The sequence below is a fragment of the Lethenteron reissneri genome, chromosome 37 (genome assembly GCF_015708825.2).
Source record: "Lethenteron reissneri isolate LAM-NWPU_2019-01 chromosome 37, ASM1570882v1, whole genome shotgun sequence".
Taxonomy (NCBI): domain Eukaryota; kingdom Metazoa; phylum Chordata; class Hyperoartia; order Petromyzontiformes; family Petromyzontidae; genus Lethenteron; species Lethenteron reissneri.
Genome location: NC_083815.1, coordinates 1,079,646 through 1,092,249, shown reverse-complemented (window position 1 = coordinate 1,092,249; position 12,604 = coordinate 1,079,646). Strand labels below are relative to the sequence as shown.

General features: G+C 56.1%; 1 protein-coding gene across 14 annotated transcripts in view; it reads right to left on the bottom strand.

The window, feature by feature from the left end:
- PLEKHA7 (pleckstrin homology domain containing A7) overlaps window positions 1-12,604 on the bottom strand; it is an 86,549-nt gene that overhangs the window by 24,836 nt on the left and 49,109 nt on the right. For 10 of the 14 annotated variants that reach the window (XM_061566711.1, XM_061566709.1, XM_061566710.1 and 7 more), the window contains 6 exons: window positions 7,741-7,827; window positions 5,588-5,681; window positions 5,084-5,179; window positions 4,749-4,821; window positions 4,241-4,341; window positions 531-697 (listed from right to left, as the gene is read on the bottom strand). In XM_061566711.1, the coding sequence (XP_061422695.1) occupies window positions 531-697; window positions 4,241-4,341; window positions 4,749-4,821; window positions 5,084-5,179; window positions 5,588-5,681; window positions 7,741-7,827 (618 nt within the window). The other 4 variants (XM_061566712.1, XM_061566722.1, XM_061566721.1 and 1 more) reach the window with 4 other exon arrangements.

Genomic DNA, 12,604 nt, shown 5'->3' with positions numbered 1-12,604 from the left:
GTCGTAATCGTTGTCGTCGTCATCGTAATTCTCATCACCGTCACCATCGTCATCATCATCACCGTCACCGATTGCCTTCATCATCGTCGTCGTCAAAGTCGTTGTTATCAACATCATCATCGTCGTCGTCGTCATCATCGTTGTTGTCATCATCGTCATCATCGTCATCATCATCATCGTCATCATCATCATCGTCGTCGTCATCGTTGTTGCTGTCATCATCATCATCGCCGTCGTCGTTGTTGTCATATCATCATCATCGTCGTCATCATCATCGTCGTCGTCATCATCATCGTCGTCGTCATCGTCGTTGTTGTCATCATCATCATCGTCGTCGTCATCGTCGTTGTTGTCATCATCATTATCGTCATCATCATCATCATCAACGTCATCAACATCGTCATCACCGTCGTCGTCGTTATCATCATCATCGTCATCACCGTCGTCGTCGTTGTCATCATCGTCGTCATCACCACCGTCGTCATCGTCGTCACACCGTCTCGCGAGGTACGGCGACCGGTGTCTCTCACCGGCGTGGCTGAGACAGCGCCGTGTGCCCCAGCGCCGCCATCCAGTCCTCGGCGTCCCTCTGGCTCTCCGCCGCCAGGAAGTACGTCCGCCTGCCCGTCTGCTGCGCCTGATAGTGCATCACAAAGTCGCGGCTGTAGTAGTAGGCGCGCTGGCCCGTGGGGCTCATCTGGGGGGGGGGGGGGGGAGATTGACGGCGTCACACGTGGAGACTTCATTCCCACGCACGCACATGGCCAAAACGTAATTCTCATTTAGCAATTTTTTGGTGAAAATAATTAATTACTTCTGTTAGAATCAGGGAATCATGTTTGTGGGGTCGCTGTGTAGATTAGGTGGCACGTGACTATGACCAGTAGCCGAAGTCGCATCGGGAGGTCTACTTGACGTGGCTTGCCGGATTATATTAATATCCCCGGAGTCGTAGCAATGATAGCAGCAGCAGCAGCTCTCTAGCCGGGCCGGTGGTGTCAGGGGCAGCGTCTGTGAGTTTCACTTCCACGTGGCAGCCAACTCCCAAGAGGGGTAGATAACATTTAGCACCACATTGTGCGAGCGAAGTCGACGGGTGAGTTTATCGTACGGATGGACATCCCTCCGCCAAATGAAAGTGGAAACACTCTAAAGTCGTCTGGCCGAATCCTCTACCGTGAGCGTCTCTGCACGTGGGAGGAAACCGGGGAGCTCATAGAAGCCCCAGCACCACGCGCACCGACGGGGATACTTGCTGTACTGCCCGCTGTCGGCATCATCGGCCGTCAGGTGTGAAGAAGTTCGTGTGTCGCACGGCTTCCCATCTCAGAGTGATCCACCAACCCCGGACGGCAGCCGGCAATGGCTACCCCGACCGGCATGAGTGATTCTCATCCCTGTGTCGCTGCTGCTGCTGCTGCTGTTGTTAATATCATCATCATTATCATTGCCATCAATTGTCATCATTGCGAGCGCGAGCGGAGCGATCGCGACCTCAGCCCTCGTCGCGCACGATCCCCGGGTGGAGGAGGCTACAGTGTCCAGCCCCGGGTTTTGTCTCAGGCGGAGTCACTGGTTGAGTCACTGGAATGCGATGATCGTCACATCGTCGAAAGTAATACCGTGGCCAATCCGATGCACACAGTGAGACTAGGAAACCCGGACTGGAGCGTGTAGCCTCCTCAACCTCTCCAATAACAACGTTGAGCGACGATCAGAGATGTCACGTGGACACCCACTGTCCCACCGCACCACCACCACCACCAGCAACCACCACCCAAATTCCCCACCACCAACACGACCACAACAACCCTCGGCTCCCCACAAGAACCAAGCGCATGCAATCACGCCACCCAACGGAAATCACGCAACGCACACGCGTGTACAAACGCAACGTGACAACACGCAGGCGCGCGAACCACACGCGTGTGCGCAAGCACGGCAACTCCCAAGCATGCGTGCGGTGAAGCAGAAACCACCAGGCCCAAGCACCGGAAGTGCCGCGGTCGATCCATCGATGATTTTTGCCGCGGGGCGCGCTCGTGGTTGAATAGCCGTCGATTGATTCGCTGCGGGCATTTCCGTGCGGTGAGGTTGCTTCGTCACACTCGCGATGGTTTTGTTTTAAAACGGGGAAGGCGTCGGGGGTCAGAGGACCCATTCATACTTAAAGAGACACGTCAAGCGGACAGGCGCACGGGAACACGCTCGCCCAGGCCGCTCCCGTCACCACGAACCGGGACGCGCGGCGCCGCTGTTTGCCTGCCGGGCCAAAAAAATATTCTCCCTCCAGTGCCCGATTAGTGCCGCTAGGATGCGGGCAAGCGACCGATTTATTTCGTTTGCATGCCGCTTAGAAGCGGTGGGCGTCGCATGGCCGCGGGCCGCGTGACGGGAGGAAGCAGCGAGCCGATATCTGGCTGGCGAGTCGGAGGGCTCTCAGACTTCGCGGTCAAAAGGTCAAAAATCGGGAACGAGTCAGGAACGAACAAACTGTGGGGTCCAACTCCTGGTTGGGGAAATAGGGAGGGGGGGGTCGACTCAGCCCATCATCCTCCCTTCCTCTTGGGTGGATAAAATTAGCACCACTTTGTTGGCAAGTCAACAGTGGTTGCCTTACGGCAAGACTTTCCCACTGCCATAAGAATATGGAATCTTCACCACTGGCTCAGGGATGTGAACGGAGGATGAGCCGGAAGGATGTTGACTTCGCGTGACTGGCGGAACGGCCGCCACCATCGGCGAGTGTGACGTAGCGACGGCGATGGACGTGCGGGATGGGAGGATGGGAGGATGGGGGGATGACGATGGTGATGGGGGTTGCATCTGCAGCCCAGGCGTTACCTATGGCCCCACGGAGACTCCGTGGCGGCACTCACACAGACAGCCGGGGTCGACGGCTCGGCAAAGGAGTGCAGGACCGCCCGAGGAACACACACGCACACACACGCATACATGCGCACGCACACATATATGCACACACACGTACACATGTGTAGGGACATCGCAGACACATCTCACATGTGGGTGCAGTACCGGCCCTAGAGGCGCTTGGTGAGCGCTGTCCGACAGTGCTGAGTGGCACCACGCTCTGCGTGCAGTGCCGACCCCTACAGGATAAGGTGAGGAGTGCCGGCCATGGGAATGGGGTTACTAAGGGCCGTGGCACTCTGGTTGACCCCGAAGGACACGTGACCGGTAAAGTCACACAGGGCCCCCAGGTGGGGGCTAGGGGTGGTCACGTGTCAGGGTCGAGAACCTGCAAGAGGGTTCTAGAAGGTGGGCGTGGCTAAGAGCGGAGCCAGCCACGCGACGGAGGATAGAAGCCGGGTCCCCGAGCGGGACCGGCTGCTGTTGTTCATCCTGAAGAATCTACGTCCTACAAGAGTCACCTACACGTGGACCGGGACCCAGGCCAGGGTCCGGTCCGTCGTAGCTGCTCCAGTGTAATTAGAGGAGTTAACCTGGTGGTCCACCACCATATGTTGTTCATGTGCTCAGGGGTAGTACCCCGTGTGTTGGTTTTAATAAATGTGTTGCCTCCAAGAAGTGCGTCTGCGACGAAGTTGAACCCACTCCACATGTGCATACACACGTGCTCATACACACGCACGTACACACACACGCACACGCACATACACACTCACGTACATACATACGCACTTACATACATACACACACACGTGCACGCACATGACAAACAAATTGCCCACCGATGGTAGAACAATTTGAATCAAGAGAAAACAAAGGCTTGTTGCGGTATATTCGTGTGTATGAGTGTGTGTGTGTGCATGTGTGTGTGCGGACGTGTGCATGAGCGTGTGCGTGTGTGTACTATGTGTAACATGTCTAGACTATCATCTCGTGTCTGCATGGGGAGCGGTGGTGCAGAGATTAGCCACCAGAGTTCGATTCCTGCTCACAGCCACCAACGCCAGTGACGATTATCTGAACTGGTCCTGGGCTTCCTCAAATGAGTACCTGGTGCGGTGTGTAAACATCGCCACTGGGAAGACAAAGGACGGCCGGGCGTGGTGTTGGCCACCCACCCCCTCGTGTGCCGTGCCGGCCTTCATAGGTGCCACTCGCTCACAGCACTTGCCCCAACGGTCTGTTAAGGCTACACGAGGGATCTTTGCCTTTGTGAGCAGAGGTGGGCGGGAGGGGGGCGTCTCTAAGCGGAATGGGGGGCTCCCCCCCCCCCACCCTGCCCCCCGCGCCGAGCTCGAGGGTGTCTCACCTTGAAGGCATACTTCCTCGTCACGTTGTCCGGGAGCTCCACGGGGGAGATCTCGTAGCTGGGCAGGAGAATGCTGCCCTGGAGCTGCTCCTCTTTGCTGTCTGTGCGTGGGGAGAGGAGGAGGAGGGGATGGGGGGAGGAGGAGACACGAGGAGGAGGAAAAGGGGATGGGGGGAGGAGGAGATGGGGGGAGGAGGAGACACGAGGAGGAGGAGGTGCAGGGAAAAAGAAGAGGGGGAGGGATGAGGAGGTGAGAGTTGCATAGCTTGCAGGAGCACGTGACTATATAGCGAGGCTTGGTCACTCATTGTCAAACTCCCTCCCCCCCCCCCCCCCCCGTGTCACCACTGAGATACGGAGGTATCTCAGTGGTGGAGTGGTGCACATTATCATCAAACCGGTCAGCGGGCGACAAGGAGGGCGCTAGCAAGGGACTAGGAGGGCGATAAGGAGGGCGTTAGTGGGCCGTGGGACAGTGGGGGATTGTGCGGTGGCTGGCACTTGCTACCTTTGTAGTAGAAAAGGCAAAGGTCAGACAGCACGAACCATCGCCTCTTCCACAACTTCATCCCGGCGCTGTCCTGCAAGACAAAGCAAAGATCCCCCGTGTAGCCTTCACAGACTTTTCGGGGCAAGTGCTGTTAGCGAGCAGCACCTGTGAAGGACGGCACGGCACGAGAAGTGAATGAGTGGCCAGCACCACGCCCGGTCGTCTGATGTTCGAACTCGGGTCACCGGGGTTCGAGAAGAGCGGTGCGCTAACTGCTGCGCCAGAGTGCCGACGCTCCCAGTGGCCCACACGGCCCGCGAGAGACGGGGGAGTGCGGGAGGGATGCCACTCACCTGCTTGAAGAGCCACCCATACTTCACCACAGGAGCCTTGGGGTTTCTCGTTATCACGGCGGAGCCCTTCCCAAAGGGCTGGGCCTTCTTGGAGATCTGGGAGAAGAAAGGCGGGGGGGAGAAAAAGTCTTGTGACTCTCATCTAAATGTGAGGATGAATCGAGTGACGAGGCAATACAGGTGATGGCGATGGTGATGATGTTGATGATTGTGATGATGTGATCGTGGTGGTGATCTTGATGGTGGTGGTGATGGCGGTGATGGTGATGGTGGTGATGGTGGTAGTGTTGGTGTGCTCTCACCGTGCTAGTGGTGTGGGTGGTGGTGGTGGTGGTGGTGATGGCAGTGGTGTGTGGTGGTGGTGGTGGTGGTGGTGATTATGGTGATGGTGGTAGTGGTGGTGTGCTCTCACCAGTGCTGGTGGTGTGGGTGGTGGTGGTGGTGGTGGTGGTGATGGCGGTGGTGGTGATGATGGTGATGGTGGTAGTGGTGGCGTGCTCTCACCGTGCTGGTGGTGTGGGTGGTGGTGGTGAGCGTCGTGTTCGTGGTGTTGCTGACCAGACTTCCCGGCCGCTCCCCTCCCCTCTCTTCGTATGGCCTACACAAAGACAAAGATCCTCCGTATAGCCTGAGCACACTTTTTGGGGCAAGTGCCACCAGTGAGAACCTCCAAAGGCCGACACGGCACACAAGGAGGAGGAGGGGGTTGGTGGCCAGCACCACGCCCGACCACCTTTGTCTCCCCAGTGCTGATGTCTTTGCACATCGCACCAGGCACTCATTTTAGTCAACCTAGACCCAGGACTGGTTCAGGTATTTCGTCACTGATGTTGGCCGTGGGCAGGAATCGAACTCAGGTACCGGATTCGTAGCACAGTGCGTTAAGCCCTGTGCTGCTGATACACCCACACAAACACGCACGCACATTACACACAGGTGTAGCTGAGACCCACTCTCACACAAAGATCAAACATAAAAATCCCCGTATCACTTTCACAGACTGTAGGAGCAAGTGCTGTTAGCGAGCCGCCTTTGTCTCCCTAGTGGCGATGTTTACACACCGCACCAGGTACTCATTTGAGGCTGTGTCGACCTAGGGGAGGCCCAGTACCGGTTCAGATAATCGTCACTGGTGTTGGCCGTGAGCGGGAATTAAGCTCGGGTCGCCAGGTTCGTAGCGCAGCGTGCTAACCGCTACATGACCGCTCCCCACTCTCACACACACACACGCACACACTCACACACTCACGCACACACACACAGGCGTACCTGAGACCCACTCGCACACTCACGCACGCACACACACACTCACGCACACACACACACAGGCGTCAGTGTTCCAGCGCGCGTTCCCCAGGTATCAGTTTCTGCGGCCCGGCCAGAGCTTTCAGCACGAGCAACAATGGGCGATTTGTGGGGGTCTCGTTACGCAAAGCATTCCCCCCACTCCGCGTCAGGGAGCGCGAGAGAGAGACACAGAGAGAGTAACAGAGAGATACACAGAGAGAGAAACACAGAGAAAGTGACAGAGAGAGACACAGAGAGAGAGACACAGAGAGAGTAACAGAGAGATACACAGAGAGAGAAACACAGAGAAAGTGACAGAGAGAGACACAGAGAGAGAGACACAGAGAGAGTAACAGAGAGATACACAGAGAGAGAAACACAGAGAAAGTGACAGAGAGAGACACAGAGAGACAGAGAGACACAGAGAGACACAGAGGGAGTGACAGAGAGAGACTCAAAGAGAGAGAGAGACACAGAGAGAGTAACAGAGAGATACACAGAGAGAGAAACACAGAGAAAGTGACAGAGAGAGACACAGAGTGACAGAGAGACACAGAGTGACACAGAGGGAGTGACAGAGAGAGACTCAAAGAGAGAGAGAGACACAGAGAGAGTAACAGAGAGATACACAGAGAGAGAAACACAGAGAAAGTGACAGAGAGAGAGACACAGAGAGACACAGAGAGACAGAGAGAGACACAGAGGGAGTGACAGAGAGAGACAGAGACAGAGAGAGACTCAGAGAGAGAGAAACACAGAGAGAGACACAGAGAGACTCGGAGAGAGTGACAGAGAGAGACACAGAGAGACAGAGAGAGACACAGAGAGATGGAGATAGTGACAGAGAGAGAGACAGAGAGAAACCAAGAGAGACACAGAGACACAGAGGGAGTGACAGAGAGACACAGAGAGAGACAAAGAGAAACAGACAGGCAGAGAGACAGAGAATCAAAATCTTGATTTAAACTGCGGGAAGAATCCGATGAGCTATGAAGCTCTTTTTCACAGATGTCCCGTAGGGGTGTGTCAGCAAGTTGCAACAACACAGAGAGACAGGCAGAGAGAGATGATTATAATGATTATGGTGATGATTATGGTGATTATTATGGTGATGATTATGATGATTCTTCACTTAAAGCTTTCGTGACTTCAGGAATTCATATTCTTTGGGTCTTTCGGTAAAGTCACGTAGATAGAACAATATTTTATTGTTCTATCTACGTGTTCTATCTACGTGACTTTACCGAAATACCCAAATAATATGATTATGATGATGATGGAGATGATGGCGCTGATGATGGTGCCGCTGATGGTGCTGATGGTGCTGATGGTGCTGCTGATGATGATGGTGAGTGACGGTGGCGACGTACATGGTGTCGTTGAGGAGGAACCCCGCGTTTTCCTCCGCCGCGTGCCCCGTCTCCGGGTGGAAGAACGTCGTCACGCGCTCATTGTGGCTGTCGCACACGCAGCAGACACACGCAGCAGACACACGCAGCAGACACACGCAGCAGACACACGCAGCAGACACACGCAGCAGACACGGAGACACAGAGACATGGAGACACAGAGACACGGAGACACGTGAGTATGCACAGAGACAAGACTGGGCAGCAAGTTAGACATCTCCATGACACTGCTGGGAGACCACTCAGTGTCCACCACTCACCTACACACCTACTCACTCGCCCAACCACTTACTCACGCACTCACCCACACACCTACTCACTCGCCCAACCACTCACTCACGCACTCACCCACACACCTACTCACTCGCCCAACCACTCACTCACGCACTCACCCACACACCTACTCACTCGCCCAACCACTCACTCACGCACTCACCCACACACCTACTCACTCGCCCAACCACTCACTCACGCACTCACCCACACACCTACTCACTCGCCCAACCACTCACTCACGCACTCACCCACACACCTACTCACTCGCCCAACCACTCACTCACGCACTCACCCACACACCTACTCACTCGCCCAACCACTCACTCACGCACTCACCCACACACCTACTCACTCGCCCAACCACTCACTCACGCACTCACCCACACACCTACTCACTCGCCCAACCACTCACTCACGCACTCACCCACACACCTACTCACTCGCCCAACCACTCACTCACGCACTCACCCACACACCTACTCACTCACCCACACACTTACTCACTCGCCCACTCACCCACACACCTACTCACTCGCACAACCACTCACTCGCACACTCACCCACACATCTACTCACTTGCTCAACCACTCACTCGCCCACTCACCCACACACCGCTCGACCGCTCAATAGCTTGGAGGGACGAATGCCAACCCCACATCATCCCCCCTGGCACTCTCTTTCTCACTCGCTCGCTCACTCCCTCCCTGTCATTCACTCGCACACTCCCTGGCCACCCTTACACTCCGACACGACACTAATGAACTCGCACGCACGACCACTCACTCACTCCCTCACGAACTCGCTCACCCGCCTCTCACTCCCATCACCACCCTCCGTCATCCACCACTCAGCCCCGGCGCCCATCAACTCAGGTGCACGATCGCTCGCTCTCTCTCTCTCCATCTCTCTCTCACCCTCTCGCTCCCCCATCTCACTCCACCGCCCCTGCCACCCCCATCTCCCCCCCCCCCGCCGTCACCACCCTCCATCACCCCCGCTCAGCCCCGGCACCGGTGAGCTGGCCGTCTCGCCCGGTGACAAATCCTCCGCGTGAATAATTGAGACGGCGGGAGGCCCGCCACCCGATCCCGAACGAGCGGCTAAACGGCGCGACCGCCGCGGCGGCGCACTGCGGTGATGGCACCACCCCCCCAGCAAGACGAGCGGGCACGAAGAGAACGGGGGGGGGGGGGCAAGGTGAAAACAGGGGGGGGGGCACGGAGAGAACAGGGGGAGGGGGGCACGGAGAGAGCAGGGGGGCGGCATGGAGAGAACGGGGGGGGGGCAAGGTGAGAACAGGGGGGGGGGGCACGGAGAGAACAGGGGGAGGGGGGCACGGAGAGAGCAGGGGGGGGGGGCACGGAGAGAACAGGGGGGGCGGCATGGAGAGAACGGGGGGGGGGCACGGAGAGAACAGGGGGGGGCACGGGGGTCGCGATGTGCCGCGCGTCGTGGTGTGTGCACCACCCTGCACACTCCACCCTGCACACTCCACCCTGCACACTCCACCCTGCACACTCCACCCTGCACACTCCACCCTGCACACTCCACCCTGCACACTCCACCCTGCACACTCCACCGTGCATGCTCCACCGTGCAGGATTCACCCTGCATTCTGCATCCTACACACTCCACCCTAAACACTCCACCCTGCACACTCCACCCTGCACACTCCACCTGCACCCTGCACCCTACAAACTCCACCCTGCACACTCCACCCTCCACACTCCACCCTGCACACTCCACCTGCACCCTACACACTCCACCCTGCATACTCCACCCTGCACACTCCACCCTGCACACTCCACCCTGCACACTCCACCCTGCACACTCCACCCTGCACACTCCACCCTGCACACTCCACCCTGCACCCTGCACCCTACACACTCCACCCTGCACACTCCACCCTGCACACTCCACCCTACACACTCCACCCTGCACACTCCACCCTGCACACTCCACCCTCCACCCTACACACTCCATATTGCACACTCCACCCTGCACACTCCACCATGCACACTCCACCCTGCACAGTCCACCATGCACCCTACTCACGCTACCGTGCGTGCTACGCGATGTGTCATTCCGTGTGTGCTCGTTTTGGTTGGATTCCCGGGGAGACCCGGCCCGACCGGCCCCGCGCCAACCCCGCGGGGAGACGCACCTCGCACACAAAGACAAAGATCCCCCACCTAGTTTGCAACAGACTGGTGGGGCAAGTGCTGTTAGCGAGAAACCAACGAGGTGCTGGGGTGGTGGTAGTGGTTAGCACCACGCTCGGCCGCCTTTATTTCCCGAGGGTTGATGTTTACACACCGTACTAGATACTCCTTAAAGGCTGAGTTGACCTAGGGGAGGACCAGTACACGTTCAGATATTCACCACTGATGTTATCCATAGCCGGGATTTTGCCTCTGTTTGCTGGGTTCGAACCGAAGCACGCTAACCACTATGCCACCTCTCACCCTACACACGCATATGCTCAGACACATCAGCGAGCACTGCAGTTCGCAACTAAGTGGCGGTGACATCCCCACGGCGCTTGTGCCTGGCTAGGTGCACTTTGAGGCCACGTGAAATGTCGGGAGGCTTGCTGGCAGGAGGTCATGGAACAGACTCAGATGCCAAGCGTTGACTGAGGTGGCTGGCAGATGAACCAACTGTGCTCCCCACTGTGCCAACTTTCTACGTTTTAGCCACCCGGCGCTCCGCTCGTTGTTGTGAGCGTCGTTCCTCTGCCCTCCGTTGTTGCCGGAGGGCGACTGCCTCCAACTGCCCAGTAGCGTGCTTCACTAACTTCCTCTAAACAGGCCGGACTTGACACCGCTGGTACCAGTCATCGGCAAGTCTAATCAGCACCACATCCTCCTGTACCGCATCAGTCCATCTCTTCTCTAGCCCGTGCCGCGTTCGTTTAACCCCCCTCTATCCGGCCAAACGGAAACGTCTTGGGCATGCGGTAGCTGGGCATGCGGTGGCTGGGCATGCGGGCTCCATGGCCAAGTCAACGCAGCTCACTGATGATGGGACTGTGTCCAGATCTCTCAAAATATATGTGAGCTCCTCACAATCCCGTTTGGTTAAACCCAGGATGCATCGTAGGCAGGCCAGCCTGGACCTTTAAAACGTGAACAGATGTTAATTTAAAGAGCTCGAGATTTTGCAAGCATGGAAAGGGAGGGCCACATAACTGTGGCCAAGAAAACCCGCATGATAGTTTGAAGTAACCGGTCAAGTAACCGGTCAGGTGGCTTCCACGCAGCGTTACGCAGCTGATGAAAAGATGGTACCGCTCCACTGACTCCGAGTGCTGCCAAACCAGAGCTGGTCGTAAGCGTACCCGAGACCCAGGTACCGCATAACCACACACATACAGAGGTAAGACACACACGTGTCCGCGCAGAGGTAAAGAGGAGAGAGACACAGACAGAGGCAGAGGAAAGACGTACCCACACAGACACGCTGAGACATGAAGACAAAGGTTTCACCCTTTTTGGCAATAAAACAGGTAATTAGATGTTCAAACACCAACTAGAAACCTTTTACAAGGAACAAAAAAAGATGTATCTATTTGTTATTTGAACATGTTAACACCTACTTTATTTTTCTTGGTTCTTTCGGTAAAGTCACGTAGAAGGGAAGTAATAAAATAATAAAAATAAAACATAATAAAAACATAATAAAATATAAAATAAAATATTATTTTATTATGTTTTATTTTTATTATTTTATTACTTCCCTTCTACGTGACTTTACCGAAAGAACCAAGAAGATGAATCCCTGCAGTCACGAAAGCTTTAAATCGAAACCTACTTTATTGCCAAAAATGGTGAAAACCTTTTCATACCTTGATTCTGGCAAAAAGCATCACAAAGGCGAAGATCTCCCTGAACAGACTTGTGGGGGAAGTTCCCTTGGCGAGCACCTAAGAAGGCCGGCACGGCACACTTGGGGGGGTGTGTGGCCAGCACCACGCTTGGCCCGCTTTGTCTCCCAAGCGGCGATGTTTACACAGCGCACCAGGCACTCATTTGAGGCTGAGTCGACCTAGGGAGGCCCAGAACCGGTTCAGACCGTGTGAAGCAGGAATCGAAACTCGGGTCGGCCGGGTTCGTCGGGCAACTGCGCCACCGTTCCCCACAATACACACACAGACAAAGTGCCCCCGTATAGCCTGAATAGACTTTTGGGGCAAGTGCTCTAAGCGAGCACCTCCGACACACGAGGGAGTGGGTGGCCAGCACCACGCCAGGCCGCCTCTGTCTCCCCAGTGGCGATGTTGACACACCGAACCAGGTATTCATTTGAGGCGGAGTCGACCTAGGGGAGGCCCAGGACCGTTTCAGATAATCGTCACTGGTATTGGCCGTGAGCGGGAATCGAACTCGGGTCGCCAGGTTCGTAGCGCAGCGCGCTAACCACTCCCCAACACACAGACACACGCAGTCACGCACAGACACGCACAGACACACACACAGACACGCACAGACACACGCACGCACAGACACACATGCACGCACAGACACGCACAGACACACACACAGACACG